The sequence below is a fragment of the Arachis ipaensis genome, chromosome B02, assembly GCF_000816755.2.
Source record: "Arachis ipaensis cultivar K30076 chromosome B02, Araip1.1, whole genome shotgun sequence".
In the NCBI taxonomy this organism is placed as follows: domain Eukaryota; kingdom Viridiplantae; phylum Streptophyta; class Magnoliopsida; order Fabales; family Fabaceae; genus Arachis; species Arachis ipaensis.
In genome coordinates this window covers 55635391-55649260 of record NC_029786.2, presented here as the reverse complement: position 1 = coordinate 55649260, position 13870 = coordinate 55635391, and the positions used below count along the sequence as shown (strand labels likewise).

General features: G+C 38.0%; 1 protein-coding gene across 1 annotated transcript; it reads left to right on the top strand.

The window, feature by feature from the left end:
- On the top strand, positions 3200 to 3651 carry LOC107627264. The gene is made up of 2 exons (XM_016330115.1): positions 3200 to 3352; positions 3457 to 3651. Exons 1-2 carry the CDS (start codon positions 3200 to 3202, stop codon positions 3649 to 3651), a joined length of 348 nt encoding a protein of 115 aa, XP_016185601.1.

Sequence of the window (13870 nt, the reverse complement as noted above, 5' to 3'; positions counted from 1 at the left end):
TAGAAAGAGGAAAAGGAAGGCAGTTGCTTCCACCCCCGAGTCATGAGAGATGGAGAGGTTCATCTCAAGGGTCCATAGTTCAGTTGAAGAGCATTTGACTGCAGATCAAAGTGCCATGAGGGAGGAGCAACAAAGGCAAGGAAGAGACATAGAGGAGCTCAAGAGCACCATTGGTTCTTCAAGAGGAAGAAGACGCTAAATCAAGCTGTCCCTAACCATGTGCTTGTGGCATGAAGGTACAAGTGAAAAGCTTGAGACTGAGTGGTCAAAGTCATGATCCAAAGCAAAAAGGGTGTGCTTAAGAACCCTGGACACCTATAACTGGGGATTCTAGCAAAGCTGAGTCACAATCTGAAAAGGTTCACCCAATTATGTGTCTGTGCCATTTATGTATCCGGTGGTAATACTGGAAAACAAAGTGCTTAGGGCCACAGCCAAGACTCATAAAGTAGCTGTGTTCAAGAATCAACATACTAAACTAGGAGAATCAATAACACTATTTGAATTTTGAGTTCCTATAGATGCCAATCATTCTGAACTTCAAATAATAAAGTGAGATGCCAAAACTGTTCAAAGGCAAAAAGCTACTAGTCCCGCTCATCTAATTGAAGCTAAGTTTCATTGATATTTTGGAATTTATAAGTATATTCTCTTCTTTTTATCCTATTTAATTTTTAGTTGCTTGGGGACAAGCAACAATTGAAGTTTGGTGTTGTGATGAGCGGATAATTTATACGTTTTTTAGCATTGTTTTTAGGTAGTTTTCAGTATGTTTTAATTAATTTTTATTATATTTTTAATTAGTTTTCAAGCAAAATTCACATTTCTGGACTTTACTATGAGTTTGTGTGTTTTTCTGTGATTTCAGGTATTTTCTGGCTGAAATTGAGGGACCTGAGCAAAAATCTGATTCAGAGGCTGAAAAAGAACTGCAGATGCTGTTGGATTCTGACCTCCCTGCACTCGAAATGAATTTTCTAGAGCTATAGAGACCCAATTGGCTCTCTCTTAATTGCGTTAAAAAGTAGACATCCTGGGCTTTCCAGTAATATATAATAGTCTATACTTTGCCCGAGTTTTGACAACGCAAACTGGCGTTTAAATGCCAACTTCCTGCCATATTCTGGCGTTAAACGCCAGAACTGAGTTACAAGCTGGAGTTAAACGCCCAAACTGGCACCAAAGCTGGCGTTTAACTCCAAGAAGAGTCTCTACACGTGAAAGCTTCAATACTCAGTCCAAGCACACACCAAGTGGGCCCCGGAAGTGAATTTCTGCACTATCTGCACTTAGTTACTTATTTTCTGTAACCCTAGCTACTAGTTTAGTATAAAAACTACTTTTAGAGATTTGTTTTGTACCTCATGACATTTTACATCTGGATTTGCATCTTCTACGGCATGAGTCTCTAAACCCCATGGTTGGGGGTGAGGAGCTCTGCTGTGTCTTGATGGATTAATGCAATTATTTCTGTTTTCTATTCAATCACGCTTGTTTCTATTCTAAGATATTCATTCGCACTTCAATATGATGAATGTGATGATCCGTGATACTCATCACCATTCTCAACTTATGAACTTGTGCCTGACATCCACTTCCATTCTACATTAGATTGAGTGTGTACCTCTTTGATTCCTGGTTCACGAGTTTGATTGTATCTCCTAACAACAGAGCATTCAAATCCGTGTGATCAGAGTCTTCGTGGTATAAGCTAGAATCAATTGGCAGCATTCTTGATATCCGGAAAGTCTAAACCTTGTCTGTGGTATTCCAAGTAGGATCTGGGATGGAATGATTGTGACGAGCTTCAAACTCGCGAGTGTTGGGCATAGTGACAGACGCAAAAGGATCAATGGATCTTATTCCAACATGAGTGAGAACCGACAGATGATTAGCCGTGCGGTGACAGCGCATTTGGACTATTTTCACTAAGAGGACTGATGGTAGCCATTGACAACGGTGATCCACCAACATACATCTTGCCATGAAAGGAGCCTTGCGTGCGTGAAGAAGACAACAGAAGGAAAGCAGAGATTCAGAAAACAGAGCATCTCGAAAACCTCAACTTGTTCTCCATTACTGCATAACAAGTATTATTCATTTCATGTTCTTTTACTTTTTATAAACAAAACTCTTTTCATTATTAATCTCCTGACTAAGATTTACAAGATAACCATAGATTGCTTCAAGCCGACAATCTCCGTGGGATCGACCTTTACTCACGTAAGGTATTACTTGGACGACCCAGTGCACTTGCTGGTTAGTTGTGTGGAATTGTAAAGTGTAATTGTGATTTCGTGCACCAGGAGACCACTTCGATAAAGACATTAAAAATGTCTTTATTTAAAGACGTTTACATGTGTCATGATATTATTGGACATCTTTATTAAATCGGTCAATAATTTATTTTTTAATAAACCAGAACAAAATTGATTTATTATAGCAACAATAATAAACCCAATTGTCCGTACTATATTTATTAGACCCGATTTGATCTGACAGATTTATACAATCTAAACCGAATCATGTTTAAATTTTTTATAAAAAGACAAATATATCCCTGATTTTTGTTTTAAAAAAAAAACAAAAAAAACCATGATCCAGTGGGTTATGTAAATTGGTCGATTCGACCGGATCTAATAACAATTGGGTTTATTGTTATTATTATAAAAAAATCGATTTTATTCTAGTTTGGTAAGAAATTAAAAAATAACCGATTCATTAATACGTCCAATAATAATGTGACACATAGGTGTCTTTGCAAAAAGACGTTTTACGCATCTTTATGGGAGAATCCTCCTTTTGTTTTTTACTATTAATAAACATAATAGATGAATGATAAATAATAATTTATAAAATAAAAAATAAATTTTATAATTAAATAATATATGAGGGATTAATTTATAATTAAAATTAGATAAAAATTAGGGTAAAGTACTAATTTGGTCCCATACGTTTGGGGTGAATTCTGTTTTAGTCCCCAACGTTTAAACTGTTCTATTTAAATCCAAAAAAGTTTTGATTTGCATCAATTAGGTCCTGCCGTTAAGTGGGTGTCAAATTCTTAACATCGTATCCGACGTGGCAAGGGAGAGGGTGTGGCTACAGTTAACAATTAGAAGCACAAAAAAAAAGAAATGAAATCCGGTCCAATAAGTAAACCTTAATCCCCAAAATTGTTGTTCTTCATCTGCTGAGAATGGCTCCTCAGTCGTCTTTCCAAGGTTCGCGTAGTAGCAGCAAGAGTCGTGGGAGAAGGAGGACATGCTTCTGTGAAGAGAGACCAGCATTGCGGACATCATCTACAGCGGAGAACCCAGGAAGAAGATTTTGGGGCTGTGTCAACTATCAGGTGAGTCTCCTCTTTTCTATCTGTTGTTTCAAAATTGCGTTGGGTGTTAGTGTTTGGAGGATCTGAACTGTTTGATGTCTTCGTTTTGGTTTGGTTGAGAACAGATAGGAAAAGGATGCAATTATTTTTCTTGGGCAGAGCCTGAAGGGCAAGATCCACAAATTGAAAGACTAAAGAACAAAGCAAGTTCGTTAAAACAAGAACTGCAGAAAGCTGAAAGAAAATTTGCATTGGCACTTGCTATTGGAATTCTTGGATGGACAATGGCTGGGCTGCTGCTATATGATCGACTTAATTGAGGTTTAGGGGGTTAGCAGTTATATTTGTTTGCTTTGCTGTTGTTGTCCCTAGTTTGGAGGGAATGTGAATTATTTAGGGGATTGAAAAAATTGACATACAATTAGGGTGATAACAGTGATGTGTTAGTTGAAACTTTTTGGAAGTTGTATGCGTAAAGGCATTTGCTGTAAACATTATCAAGTTTTTGAGTGAAATGAAAAGCTATGAGTTCCTGTATTTTAACATGGATTATTTGGCTCTGTAAAAGTTTATTTCAGTTTGATCTACCAATAAATAGAAGGCTTGATTTGCCAATTCACATAACTATGCTGCTGAAAATTCATCTAAATCATTAGATAATGTAGAAGTCTTAAAGTAGCTTCTTTTAGCCATTACAATATCCAAACAAGTCTTAAATATAACCATGAAAAGATAACAACACAAAACAGATCAACATGAAAGTAGTAGTCTTAAAGTAGGCTGTCTAAAGTATCACAGGGATATTAGCCCTTGGTCATTGTCACTTTCATTACAAAACAGAAAAAAAACACAAAAATCTACTATGTTCTTCATTCCAATGCTTTCCAAGCCCTAGGTGGTGTTTTTGCCATGAACTTCAGGGTCCTACTTGATGGGCTAGTGATTGTTGCTGTCGATGGCTGGGGTTGACTGGCGCTGCTACTGCATCTAAGTCTCTTGGAGGATGTTTGTGACTCTTGGCTCCTTCCAACTTGTGTACAACTCTTTCTCTTTGGCTGAAGTTTTGTTGCTGGTTGTGTTGTTGTCTTGGCTGGGATGTTGCTGGAGTTTGGAGTCCTAGTTGTGCTAGCACCTTTCTTGGCTTGTGGAGCTGCTTTATTCTATAAATAGTAACAACAAACAGTGACATCAGGGGATTGGGTTCAACAAATTGGGTTCATCAGATAGTAACAACAATCACATATAACGAATTTTGTTCAAATTGACAACAACAACTTTACCTTTTTTTGCTGAGGCCTCCACCTTACGTTTTCTAGGGCAGGTTCTTTTGTTGTGACCAAGTGCAAAACAGTAGGAACATTTTTGTTGTTCAGTCCTGGATAATTTAGCCAGTGGTCCATTGTTGCGTGGCTCATCACCAGTCTTGTTCCGGCTTAGTTTTGGGTGCCCTATTGGTTTCCTAAACACTGGTGGCAACACATCATCATTCTCAGTCCGAGCCTAGAGATTTGGTCCATTCACTGGGTAGATTACATGTTGATAGCAGGCCACATAGGTCTCCTTCCTGTAGCACTTGTTCACATAGTTCTTAACATCCAAACACATTTTCCTAATGCAACTCATGGCATGCTCACAAGGGTAACCTGTTAGTTGAAACTTTCTACAGGAGCACTCATGTAAGTTTAAGTCCACAACAAATTTGTCTCTATTACCCTGACTGCTACACACCTCATACTTGTCCCTACCTGCATATATGGCCAACCATTCCCCACCCTTATCAAACTCTCTTTCAATTTTCTTGTTTATTTTTGGCAAAATTTCTCTAGCATATGTAACTATACTTTGTCTGTTGTCAGCCCACCTATTTATTAGATAAACCCTAATATCTTCTAACATAGACACAATGGATTTCTCTCTAGCCTCTACAATAACAGAGTTAAAACACTCACACATGTTGTTTACAAGTGTATCAACTTTAGGAAAATAATTAAACCTGGACTTGCTCCAATACTTGGCAGGGATCTCCATGAGATGATTATAAGCGCCTTGATCAATCAGCTGAATCTCCTTCATCCTTCTCTCCCACTCCTGGATATATGTTGCCTTTGCAGCCTTCCACAACATCATCTTTAGCTGTACACCTGGGAACCTTTTTCTGAAATTGCTATATAAGTGCCTGACACAAAACCTGTGGTCTATGCCAGGCAGCAACTCATCAAAGGTAGGGATCAATCCCTTGGAAGCAGAATTTAAAAAATAGCACCAGTCAATAATAGCACAACATGAATTAAAGACAAAATTAATTAGACAATTTTAGTTGAGTACTGCTTAGATTGAGAGATACCTTTTGCTGGTCGCTCATGAATGTACACCATCCGATCTTATCAACTCCCGAATCGTCACACAGATTCAGCAAAAACCATCTCCACGAGTCTTTTGTCTCTGCTTCAACAACAGCATAGGCAATTGGCAAAATCTGATCATTGGGGTCCCATCCAATGGCTGTTAGAAGTTGACCCCTATATGGAGTCTTGATAAAGCATCCATCAAGGCTGATCATGGGTCTGCACAACATGAAACTCTGTTTGCAAGCATCTAAGCAGATATAGATCCTCTCAAATCGTGGTCTCATGTCCTTACCAGGAATTGGTGTCTCCAATTGAAATTCAGGAGGTCTTTCCACTTGTATCTGGACAGTGGAACCTGGATTTGACCTCAGTAACTCGGCAGCATAGTCATGAATCCTCCTATGTTGCTCTCCATAAGTACCATTAATCTCATCCAAGGCTTGCTGCTTCACTCTGGCAGCTTTGGTTATTGTGAGATCAACATTCCACTTGCTCTGAGCCTTCTTTATCAAAGTTTTCAACTTGATTTTAGGGTTCTTGGTGCACGAAATCGTGATCACAACACTTCTTCACAACTTCGCACAACTAACCAGCAAGTGCACTAGGTCGTCCAAGTAATAAACCTTACGTGAGTAAGGGTTGATCCCACGGAGATTGTCGGCTTGAAGCAAGCTATGGTCATCTTGTAAATCTCAGTTAGGCAGATTAAATTGGTTATGAGGTTTTGATAATTAAAATATAAATAAAACATAAAATAAGATAGAGATACTTATGTAATTCATTGGTGAGAATTTCAGATAAGCGTATGGAGATGCTTTGTTGCTTCTGAGCCTCTGCTTTCCTATTGCCTTCTTCCAACCATGCGTTACCTCCTTCCATGGCAAGCTGTATGATCCTTTCGGATGAAAACAAATCCATATACGCTGTCACCGCACGGCTAATCATCTGTCGGTTTCCGCTAGTGTCGGAATAGGACCATTGTCCTTTTGCACACTGTCACTGCACCCAACATTCGCAAGTTTGAAGCTCGTCACAGTCATCCCTTCCCAGATCCTACTCGGAATACCACAAACAAGGTTTAGACTTTCCGGATCTCAAGAATGCTGCCAATGGTTCTAGCCTATACCACAAAGGTTCTATTCGCAGATTCAGATGCTCTATTGTCAGGAGAGACGATGTGAATCGTTGATTAGAGACCCAAGAGAATATACTCTGGCTGGCGTCCAATGACTACGTTGAACATCATGTAGACCGCTTTGTGGTTGTCAGGCACGCGGATCTTGGCTAAGCGAGTAACGAAGATTGGGTGATTGTCACGGGTCACCCCTTCATTCTGACTTAACTGAATTAAGAACAAGAGTATATCTTGGAGATGAAGTAGGGTGAATTAAAGGAAAAACAATAGTACTTGCATTAATTCATGAAGAACAGTAGAGCTCTACACCTTAATCTATGGGGTGTAGAAATTCCACCGTTGAAAATACATAAGTGAAAATAGGGTAGGCATGGCCAAGTGGCCAGCCTCCCATGGAGGTCTCAAAGTGTAAAAGTTACATAAGATTAAAGATAAGCTGTAAAATAAACCTCTAAAAGTAGTTTTTATACTAAACTAGTTACTAGTGTTTACAAAAAATGAATAACTAAGTGCAGATAATGCAGAAATCCACTTTCGGGGCCCACTTGGTGTGTGCTTGGGCTGAGCATTGAAGCTTTTTCGTGCTTAGGCTATTCCTGGAGTTAAACGCCAGCTTTGGTGCCAGTTTAGGCGTTTAACTCCAATTCTGGTGCCAGTTTGGGCGTTTTATGCCAGAAATTTTAGGCTGACTTTGAACGCTAGTTTGGGCCATTCAATATCGGACAAAGTATGGACTATTACATATTGCTGGAAAGCCCAGGATGTCTACTTTTCAACGCAATTAAGAGCGTGCTAATTGGGATTCTGTAGCTCCAGAAAATCCACTTCGAGTGCAAGGAAGACAGAATCCAACAGCATTTGCAGTCCTTTTTCAGCCTCTAAATCAGATTTTTACTCAGGTCCCTCAATTTCAGCCAGAAAATACCTGAAATCACAGAAAAACACACAAACTCATAGTAAAGTCCAGAAATGTGATTTTTGAATAAAAACTAATAAAAACATGATAAAAACTAACTAAAACATACTAAAAACTATGTAAAAACAACGCCAAAAAGGGTATAAATTATCCGCTCATCACAACACCAAATTTAAATTGTTGCTTGTCCCCAAGCAACTAAAAACAAGATAGGATAAAAATAAGAGAATATACAATGAATTTTAAAAATATCAATGAAGATTAGTCTCAATTAGATGAGCGAGACTTGTAGCTTTTTGCTTCTGAACATTTTTGGCATCTCACTTTATCCTTTGAAGTTCAGAATGATTGGCATCTATAGAAACTCAGAATTCAAATAGTGTTATTGATTCTCCTAGTTCAGTATGTTGATTCTTGAACACAGCTACTTTATGAGTCTTGGCTGTGACCCTAAGCATTTTGTTTTTCAGTATTACCACCGGATACATAAATGCCACAGACACATAACTGGGTGAACTTTTTCAGATTGTGACTCAGCTTTGCTAGAGTCCCCAGTTAGAGGTGTCTAGAGCTCTTAAGCACACTCTTTTTGCTTTGGACCATGAATTTAACCGCTCAGTCTCAAGCTTTTCACTTGACACCTTCATGCCACAAGCACATGGTTAGGGACAGCTTGATTTTGCCGCTTAGGCCAGGATTTTATTCCTTTGGGCCCTCCTATCCATTAATGCTCAAAGCTTTGGATCCTTTTTACCCTTGACTTTTGCTTTAAAGGGTTATTGGCTTTTTGCTCTTGCCTTTTGGTTTAAAGAGCTATTGGCTTTTTCTGCTTGCTTTTTCTTTTTCTTTATTATTTTTTTCGCCATTTTTTTCCGCAAGCTTCTTCTTTTCACTGCTTTTTCTTGGTTCAACAATCAATTTTATGATTTTTCAGATCATCAATAACATTTATCCTTTTTTATTATTCTCTCAAGAGCCAACAATTTTAACATTCATAAACAACAATATAAAAAATATGCACTGTTCAAGCATTCATTCAGAAAACAAAAAGTATTGCCACCACATCAAAATAATTAAACTATTTTAAAATTTGAAAGTCATGTACTTCTTGTTCTTTTTCAGTTAAAAACTTTTTTTTTAAAGAAAGGTGAAGGATTCATAGGACATTCATAGCTTTAAGGCATAAACACTAAACACTAATGATCATGTAATAAAGGCACAAACATAGATAAAACATAAAGCATAGAAATCGAAAAATGGAAAAATAAGAACAAGGAAATTAAAGAACGGATCCACCTTAGTGATGGCGGCTTTTTCTTCCTCTTGAAGATCTTATGGAGTGCTTGAGCTCCTCAATATCTCTTCCTTGCCTTTGTTGCTCCTCTCTCATGGCCTTTTGGTCCTCTCTAATTTCATGGAGGATGATGGAGTGCTCTTAGTGCTCCACTCTTAGTTGCTCCATGTTGGAACTTAAATCTTCTAAAGAAGTGTTGATTTGCTCCCAATAGTTATGTGGAGGAAAGTGCATCCCTTGAGGCATCTCAGGGATTTCTTAATGAGAAATTTCCTCATGCTCTTATTGAGGTCCATGAGTGGGCTCTCTTATTTGCTCCATCCTTTTCTTAGTGATGGGCTTGTCCTCTTCAATGAGGGTGTCTTCCTCTATGACAACTCCAGCTGAATTGCATAGGTGACAGATGAGGTGAGGGAAGGCTAACCTTGCCAAAGTGGAGGGCTTGTCCGCCACCTTGTAGAGTTCTAGAGGTATGATTTCATGAACTTCTACTTCCTCTCTATTCATGATACTATGGATCATGATGGTCCGATCTATAGTAACTTCAGACCAGTTGCTAGTGCGAATGATAGAGCGTTGGATAAACTCTAGCCATCCCCTAGCCACGAGTTTGAGGTCAGGCCTTCTCAATTAAACCGGCTTGCCTCTTGAGTCTCTCTTCCATTGAGCTCCTTCCACACAGATGTTCATGAGGACTTAGTCCAACCTTTGATCAAAGTTGACTCTTCTAGTAAAAGGATGATGATCTCCTCTCATTGGTGGCAAGTTGAACGCCAACCTTACATTTTCCGGACTGAAATCTAAGCAATTCCCCCGAACCATTGTGAGCCAATTCTTTGGGTTCGGGTTCACACTTTGATCATGGTTCTTAGTGATCCATGCATTGGCATAGAACTCTTGAACCATTAAGATCCCGACTTGTTGGATTGGGTTGGTGAGAGTTTCCCAACCTCTTCTTCGAATTTCAAGTCGGATCTCCGGATATTCACTCTTTTTGAGCATAAAGGGGACCTCGGGAATCACTTTTTTCTTGGCCACAACTTTATAGAAGTGGTCTTGATAGACCTTTGAGATGAATCTCTCCATCTCCCATGACTTGGAGGTGGAAGCAATTGCCTTCCCTTTCCTGTTTCTAGAGGTTTCTCCGGCCTTAGGTGCCATTAGTGGTTATGGAAAAACAAAAAGTGGGGCTTTTTCCACACCAAACTTAAAATATTTGCTCGTCTTCGAGCAAAAGAAGAAAGAAAGGAGGAGAAGAAGAAGAAGAAATTGAGGAGATGGAGATGTGTGGTGGGTTCGGCCAAGGTGGGTAATAATGTGTATATTGTGTGAAAATGAAGGTAGTGAGGAGGGGTATTTATAGGGTAGGGGAGAAAGAGATTTCGGTCATTTAGGGGTGGGTTTGGGAGGAAAATTGTTTGAATTTGAATGGTGAGGTAGGTGGGGTTTAATGATGGATGGATGTGAGTGGTGAAGAGAGTATGGAGAAGAGGGTAGGATTTGATAGGTGAAGGGTGTTTGGGGGAGAGGTATTGAGGTGATTGGTCAAGGGTGTATGGGGAAGAGTGTTATGGAAAGGTGTGAAGAGGAGAAAAGAAGAGGTGGGGTAGGTGGGGATTCTGTGGGATCCACAGATCCTGAGGTGTCAAGGAATTCGAGTCCCTGCACCATTTTGGCATTTAAACGCCCTCAGTGTGCCAAATCTGGCGTTTAACGCCAGCTCTGCTACCTTTCCTGGCATTAAACGCCAGTCTGCTGTCCCATTCTGGTGTTTAACGCTGGCCAGACACCCTTTTCTGGCGTTAAACGCCCAGAATGCAGCCAGGCTGGGCGTTAAACGCCCATTCTGCTATCCTTACTGACGTTTAAATGCCAGTAAGTCTGTCCTCCAGGGTGTGCTGTTTTTTTATGATGTTTTTTATTTTGCTTTAATTCTGCAGTTGTTTTTGTGACTTCACGTGATCATCAACCTAAAGAAAACATAAAATAATAATGGAAAATAAATATATAAATATAATTAAATAAAATTGGGTTGCCTCCCAATAAGCGCCTCTTTAATGTCAATAGCTTGACAGTGAGCTCTTAGAGAGCCTCACAGAGATTCAGAGCTTAATGTTGGCCTCCCAACACCAAACTTAGAAGTTGAGTGTGGGGGCTCTGTTTGACTCTGTATTGAGAGAAGCTTTTCATGCTTCCTGAAGAACAAAATTCTCGCGCAATCTAGAATTTTCACGAATAAATTCCCGTTGTAAGTATAGCTTCTAGACCGACAAGAATTCCTTTCTTACAAAAGTTTTGGTTGTCACAAGTAACAAACCCCTTTGAAATTGATAACTGAAGTATTTAAACCTCGGGTCGTCTTCTCAAGGAATTGCAGCGAGGTGTTCTTATTATTGGTTATGAGTCTTGTAAATTGGGGGTTTTTAAAATAAGGAACAAGTAATTTAAATGACAGAAAAATAAATTAATAATAATAAAACTCTTGGCAAGGTATGAGAATTAGAATTCCTATCATAGTTATCCTTATCAATGGTGATGAGAATTATATTTTTACTCCCACTAAGTCAAGTGGTTAAATTAAATTAACACCTAAAGTCCTAGTCAACTCCTAAGGAAAGACTAGAGTTATAGGAATCTAAATCAATCAGCAAAGATATCAATTATCAATCACAATGAGTTTGACAACTCAAGAGTTACCAATTAATCAACCAAAGCCAAGAATTTAGAAAGCTAAATAAAAATCATAGATATAAAATACCTCAAATTGCATTAATAAAGATATCAAATGTAACATGGAAAAGTTCATAAATTAAATTAGAAAAATAAATAAAAGGAACATTGATCCTGGAAATTGAGAAGAAATTGTAAGTTGAAATAATAAAAATCCTAAATCCTTTAGGAGGAATCCTAATCTAAAATCCTAAGAGAGAGGAGAGAACCTCTCTCTCTAAAAACTACATCTAAATTATGAAAAGTGAATAATGGAAGACAACTTAATGAATGGATGTATTCTCCCACTTTATAGCCTCTAATCTGTGTTTTTTGGGCCAAAAACTGGGTCAAAAACAGCCCAGAAATTGCCCCCAGCGATTTCTGTTACATTCAGGTCGCGGAAAAGTGACGCGGAAGCGTCGTCTACGCGTTTGCGTGGATTGGGTTTTCGCCAGGTCACGCATCCGCGTGATCCACGCGTTAGCTTTCCAACGCAACTGGAACCGCGTCATTTGGACCTCTGTAGCTCAAGTTATGACCGTTTGAGTGCGAGAGGGTCAGGCTGGACAGCTTAGCAACTTCTTCAACTTCTTGTTTCCTTCCATTTTTGCATGCTTCCTTTCCATCCTCTAAGCCATTCCTGTCCTATAATACCTGAAATCACTTAACGCACATATCAAAGTATCGAATGGTAATAAAAGAGGATTAAACATAGTGAAATTAAGGCCAAAGAAGCATGTTTTCAATCATAGCACAAAATTAGGAAGAAAAACGTAAAACATGCGATTTTTATCAATAAGCGTGAGAATAATGGATGAAAAACCACTCAATTTAGCACAATATAAACCATAAAATAGTGATTTATCAACCTCCTCACACTTAAACATTAGCATGTCCTCATGCTAAGCTTAAGAGAACTAGAAGAGTGAAAGGGAATGGTAAGATGTATGAAATGCAACCTATCTATATGAATGCAACTACATACAGAAATGATTCTACCTACTTGGTCAAAAGTAAATAAGTTCTTTAGGATAAACATAAATCAAATTCCACTAATTCAAATTATACAGTAAAAACAAGTAACTTGTAAGAAGACAGCTCATGAAAGCAGGGAACATAGAATCAAGCATTGAACCCTCACTAGTAGTGTATATCACTCTAGTCTCTCAAGTGTATAGGGTAATTCACTCTACTCTTCTCTAATCATGCTTTCTAAACTTTGTTCTTCATCTAACCAATCAACAAATATTTAGTATACCAATGCAAACATCATGAGGTCTTTTCAGGGTTGTAATGGGGCCAAGGTAAGGGTGAGGGTATATATATGGCCAAGTGAGCTATAATATGAATCTTTAATTAACCTAAGCTCTTCACCTATACACACACTCTATATATTTTAAATTCATGCCTAGCTACCCATAATTCCCACTTTTACAATACATATTCATGTATCAACTTTTCTTTAATTTTATCACATATGCATTGATTTTTCATTAACTTAACATTGGGGTAATTTTGTCCCCTTATTTATTGAATATTTTTATTTTTTTATTTTTTTTATTTTTTTATTTAAAATAAAGCAAAAATAACATCAACGCACATGGATTTTTGATTTTTCTGTTTTACATGAGTAGGCACCCAAATTCCTAATATTTTGTCAATGAAACACTATACACTTTCATCAACCCAAGTTTCCACCATTTCCCATACTTAATTGATACACATTTTCTATCTTAAGCTATCCAAAGATTCAATTTGGGATATTTAAGTGTTTTTCTGCTTATAGTAATGTGGTTATAGAACAGAATGGGATTAAAAGGCTCAAGGGGACTAACAAGGGTGATGTAAAAGGTAGGCTTATTTGGGATTAGTGAGCTTAAAACAAGTAATGGCCTCAATCATATGCAAGCATGTAAATACACTAAATAATGGACATATAGAATGGAACAAAGCAAAGATTGCAATTCTAGAGAAGAAAACACACAAGAATAAAAATTTATGGTTAAATAATGTAACCATATAAATAAGCTCAAAATCTCACAGGTTGTGTATTCTTTGGCTCAAAAACCATGTTCCAAATACAACTTCCAAACAAGTTTAACACAATTTTTTCAATTTAAATTAGTGAAATACT